The 4,887-nt window shown below is 62.5% G+C and overlaps 1 protein-coding gene across 4 annotated transcripts; it reads left to right on the top strand.

The window, feature by feature from the left end:
- Positions 1-351: 351 nt before the first annotated feature.
- On the top strand, positions 352-4,430 carry CRYBB2 (crystallin beta B2). Of its 4 annotated transcripts, none has more exons than XM_005439559.3 (6): positions 352-517; positions 1,376-1,451; positions 2,220-2,338; positions 3,281-3,455; positions 3,837-3,979; positions 4,120-4,430. In XM_005439559.3, the coding sequence occupies exons 2-6, from the start codon at positions 1,395-1,397 to the stop codon at positions 4,286-4,288; spliced, it is 663 nt and encodes a 220-aa protein (XP_005439616.1). In that variant the 5' UTR covers positions 352-517; positions 1,376-1,394; the 3' UTR covers positions 4,289-4,430. The 4 variants fall into 4 exon arrangements, with proteins under 4 accessions (XP_005439616.1, XP_055568127.1, XP_055568124.1 ...); XM_055712152.1 differs by having other exon boundaries at positions 364-517; positions 3,281-3,413; XM_055712149.1 differs by lacking the exons at positions 352-517; positions 1,376-1,451 and adding an exon at positions 1,819-1,951 and having other exon boundaries at positions 3,281-3,413.
- The last annotated feature ends 457 nt before the right edge of the window (positions 4,431-4,887 follow it).

Raw genomic sequence — 4,887 nt, 5'->3', positions numbered from 1 at the left:
AGCGCTCCCTCGCTGGGGATGCAGACGGGCAAAGCCAGACGTTTACCAGTTATTTGAAGGCTCGTTTTATCGCGCATGGAAAGAGCCAAGTTCAGCAGTTTTCGGCCGTTCCAGCGGTGGGGTGGCTTGCTGGTTTGTTGGAGGGATAAAGTCTCTGGCTCCAAAACTCCTGAAGCAGGGCTGGCGGGCGCTTTGTTTGCAAGGGCCGGTCTGGGTCTTGGCATGCATTCGGCTGATGCATGCAAACTCCAAATCTCCTTGCCAACAAACCCAACAAAGCGGGCGACTCGAATGTGAAAGCTAATGAAATAACTCCCCGACTTGGTGTTTGGGGAGACAAAGGCTGCGGCTGATCAGCTGACCTTGGTTTTCATTGGGTTTTAATCCAGCATTCTCGCTTTGAATCATGCTTTAACTATTTTGTAAATAGTTTTGGCACCGTTCTTCTGTGGCTCGGTATAAATTCCACCTCTCGGCCCCAGCCCTTCACTGGCTCAAGCGGGTACTGGTATAACTGGTAAGACTTTTCTATTTATTGTCCTCTTTTTCGTCGTTGCCTCCTCCCAACCCCGGGTGCTGGAGCTCCCTCCTGCAGTACTGGGCAGAGGTGCGGGGCTGGCAGTGGGGTGCAGGCACACAGTGGGGTGAGCCATGGGGATGGTCCTGTCCCTGCAGCCCAAACCGGGCGGCCAAAGCAGGAGCACTGCTGCCCGGCCATGGCTCGGTTTTTGTTTTATTGGGAATGAGCCGTTTTCGCCTGGTTTGTAGCCTGATCAGATACAGGGCATCCCACTGGATTTGAGGATGAGGGTCCTTCGTAGGGGCGGCTGTGCCGGGCAGAGCTGGGAGGTCTTGCACCAGTGACCCTGGACGCACACGGCAGGCTGGTGGTGGGAGCCCTGGTGCTTCTCCCCATCACCTCTTTCAGGCACCTGTGTGGGACAGGGAGTCCTCAGCTGTCATTTTGTCACTTGCTGGGCAGGGACAGCACAAAAAGCCTTGACTGCAGGGGCTGGGCTCTGCTGGAAATGCCCCGGGCTCCTGGGTCCCCTTCCTCTGGGCTGGAGACCCTTTGCAGGTCCCATCACAGGTGATGCTGCCCTAGGACCATTGCCTGGGCTCCTCCACGAGCCTGGGGAGGTTTGTGGTGCCCAGCAGCCTTGAGTATGGACTGGTCCTGGTGAACCCAGCCTGTGCCCACCCTGCCGTGAGCCATAGCCCTGGCACCCCTTCTCCCTTTCCCTGCAACTCAGCAGCAAGGAGCAGTCGGTGGCCGGGCGCTGGGCAAGCAGTGGGGTACGGACAGGGGGCTGTGAGCACGGTTCCGGGTGCATCCTCAGTGGCAGCTTGTAACCCACTGAGTTTTCCTCCCAAGGCAGCGGACAACCCAGCTTATGATGGCTTCCGAGCACCAAATGCCAGCCTCCAAGCAGCAGCAAGCCAGCTCTAAGGTCAGTGTGTGGTTTCTCAGCTCTGCAGTGGGGCCGGGGCACCCTCGGCCTCACCGAGTGCCCAAATCATCCCCCTGGGACGCTTCTGGGGAGCAGCTGAGCTGCAACGATGCAGCCCCTTGCCAGCATCTCCCGACTGGCATCAAGCATGGCCGGCTGTGGAGCAGAGCTGTTTGCAGACGGATGAGGGCACGGGGAGTGGGGTAGGACACGCTCAGATTTTTCTGGCATCTGATGGCCCCGGTGCAGGCGGAGCGGGTGGGAACGGATCAACTCCTAATCTCCCACCACCTCTGCAGACACAGCAGATCTGCTTCCTGCCACCCCGTGACCCATGAAATCTGTGCTGAGCTGGCAGCGCTCAGTCCCCGGGACTGCCCTAGTGCCCTCCCCGTGTGTGCGGGATGTCCTGCTTACTGCATCCCACCAGCGGCAACGATGCTCAAGCCAGAGCTGGGGGTCACTCACCTGAAGCCTGGTGTGAGCGCAGGCATCCCTCTGTGAGTTGTACTAGGGCGCTGGGCCAGTGCTGGCAGAGATCACAGACATCCAGTAGTGAGAGCTGCATATTCAGAGAGCTGGAAACATTGGTCCATGCTAGAAGGCTCGTTAAAAGCTGCTGAAGTGCAGGTTTTGGAGAGCAGCACGAGGTCTGGGCTGCAGCAGGCATGGGGCTGTGCTGAGCCAGTGACCAGGGACAGTGTGTGCCCCCCGTGTCACATTGCCAGGGACAGCATGCCCTGCTCTGAGGCTCCCGCTCTCTTCCAGATCGCCATCTTCGAGCAGGAGAACTTCCAGGGCCGCTGCCATGAGCTCAGTGGTGCCTGCCCCAACCTGAAGGAAGCCGGCGTGGAGAAAGTGGGCTCCATCCTCGTGCATTCTGGACCGTATGTGCCAGGGGGGCTGGGGGGGCATGGCAATGCGTGGGAGGGAGGCAGGGGCTGGGATGTGAAGGGGATGTCGCTGCTGCTGCCGGCACCCGCACTGCACCCCAGATTTCATGTAGCCAGCGTTGCTGTGCTACTTGCCTGCCTTGCCCCTGCGGGTGCCTGGTGGTGGGGGTGCCAGCGGGTGAGCAGGGGGTGCCCAGCAGCAGGTGTCCCCCAGCCCTGCTCGGTGCGGGGGAGGCTGGAGGGGTGTGGGCATGGGTGTGGATTGGATTGTGGTGTTACCCGCAGTTTGGTTTCCTTCTCTTCAGGCACAGGGACAGCTGGGGATGGCACCACCTTGGTGGTGCGTGGTGCTGCCGGTGGCACCCCCTCTCCCCACCCACCTGCTGACCCCTGCATGTGCTCGCAGAGGGAGGCTGTGGTCCCTAGGTGGGGGGCTCTGGGCAATGGGGAGCCCCTGAAAAGTGCCTGGGGAAGAGCCAGGGTAGGTTCCCTGCCTGCACCCTGCAGCCAGCAGTACCCAGGAACAATGGGGCAGCTGTGGAGCACCCTGGCAGCACAGCCCCAGCCAGGACATGTGGGTGATCCTGTCCTTCTGCGGGTCCCCAGGGACCAAGAATGAGTGGCCACCGTGTCCAGAGCAGCCACGCTGGCAAGCCCTATGGTGTTGTTGTCAGCAGGGACCTGGGACTGGCTGTGCCGGGCCCCGTGCGCTGGACCCAGGCATTGCCCCACAGGCACGGCTGCCTGCTCCCACCCTGGCGCTGCCGCCAGCCCCCCAGCTGGCACCACGGTGCTCGTTTCCATTTTCCAAGAGGGAGCAGAGGGGTCTGCGCCCTGCCGGGGGGCACATCCTGAGGGTGTTTGCTGGGGTCTGTGCTGGGGTGCTGGCCCCTGCACCACTGCCCCATCTGAAGCTCATCCCCTGCTCTCTTCCAGCTGGGTGGGCTATGAGCAAGCAAGCTGCAAAGGGGAGCAGTTTGTGTTTGAGAAGGGGGAGTACCCCCGCTGGGACTCCTGGACCAACAGCCGGAGAAGCGACAGCATCACTTCCCTGAGACCCATCAAAGTGGTGAGAGCACCCAGACAGCCACTACCCACCCGCCAGACCAAGGTCTGCAGCCAGAAGTCTTCCCCAGCCTTCCCCCGCCCTCCCCAGCCCCGCGGGCAGAGGGGCACCCCCTCCTGCGCACCCTCGCCCCAGCCCTCGGGGCCCGGGGAGCCGGTGGGGGGGCGGAGGGAGCGCGGGGACAGGGGCAGTGGCAGGTGACCCCAGAGCGGAGGACATCTGCGGGTAAGTCTGGCAGTGCCCGTGCAGGTGCCGGCTCTCTGAGCTGGATGGAGGGATGTGGAGCAGCCCTGGCACTGGTGGGAGTGGTGGCATGTTGTGCCAGCCCCTCACCTCGGTTTCCCCCTAGCCCTGGGCTTTGCCCCCCCTGCCCAGCCCTGGGTGCTGGCAGCCGCTGACACCCTGTTTCTGCTCTCCCCTCTGCAGGACAGCCAGGAGCACAAGATTGTACTCTATGAAAACCCCAGCTTCACCGGCAAGAAGATTGAAATCATAGATGACGATGTACCCAGCTTCCATGCGCATGGCTACCAGGAGAAGGTCTCATCCGTGCGGGTCCAGAGTGGCACGTGAGTACCGGAGTGGTGGGAACTGGGTGATGATGGAGCATCATGTGGCCGAGTAGCCTTGGCCATGCCATGCTGTGCCAGGCTGTGCCGTGGCTGCCAGGCCAGGTGACGGTGCATGACCCCTGTGCTTGCCTTGGCAGGTGGGTGGGATACCAGTACCCTGGCTACAGAGGCTACCAGTACCTGTTTGAAAAGGGGGACTACAAGGACAGCTCAGATTTCGGCGCTCAGCACCCCCAGATCCAGTCGGTCAGGCGCATCCGGGACATGCAGTGGCACCAGCGTGGCGCCTACCACCCCACCAACTAGAGCCCCCGGCCCGTGCCGGGGCGCGGGGAGCAGAGCAAGCTTTCCCCCAGCCGCCGCTGACCGCCGGTGGCCTCGCCTCTTGCCTCCCTCCGTGTGATGCACACCGCTGCTGAAGCAACTGAATAAAGCTTGGAGTTTCAAAGTCCCGGCTCTGGCCCCTTCATTCCTGGGGGACACAGAGGGACCCAACAGCGGGATGCTTGACCTGAACCCATGCTCCTGGGTGGGGAGGGGGGGCCCATCGCCGCACCCCAGTGGCATTCCACCTGCTCATGGCCAGCGGCAGTGCCCTGTCCACTGCCCGGCGCTGACAGCCCACCAAAGTGCCCGGAGGGAGGTGAGCTGGGGGCTCAGCGGGAGGGACGGGAGCTGCTCACATCTCCAGCAGCCCTGGGGGAGTCCAGCCCCACTGCGGTGGCTGTGGGGCTCAGCCCTGTGCTGGGGCACATGGCCAAGGGCGAGCGGCTCCTCCTCAGCCGTGCATCCCGCTGCGGGCAGCAAAGGTGTCCCTGGGACACCGTGGTGCCAGGGCAGACGCAGTGACAGCTGGGGGATTTGCCCGGATTTGCCCTCTCCATCAGGACACCTTCAAGCCAAAT

The sequence above is a fragment of the Falco cherrug genome, chromosome 1, assembly GCF_023634085.1.
Source record: "Falco cherrug isolate bFalChe1 chromosome 1, bFalChe1.pri, whole genome shotgun sequence".
Lineage (NCBI taxonomy): Eukaryota > Metazoa > Chordata > Aves > Falconiformes > Falconidae > Falco > Falco cherrug.
Note: the sequence above shows the minus strand (reverse complement) of the source record. Positions and strands in the feature narration are given on the sequence as shown.

What these genes read in the sequence shown, in the direction of transcription:
- CRYBB2 (XM_055712141.1), top strand. Translation starts at nt 1,856, where the DNA reads ATGTCCTGCTTACTGCATCCCACCAGCGGCAACGATGCTCAAGCCAGA. An exon ending in ATCCTCGTGCATTCTGGACC is followed by an intron (nt 2,339 to 3,280) that starts GTATGTGCCAGG and finishes GCTCTCTTCCAG; the next exon opens with CTGGGTGGGCTATGAGCAAG. An exon ending in GTGCGGGTCCAGAGTGGCAC is followed by an intron (nt 3,980 to 4,119) that starts GTGAGTACCGGA and finishes TTGCCTTGGCAG; the next exon opens with GTGGGTGGGATACCAGTACC.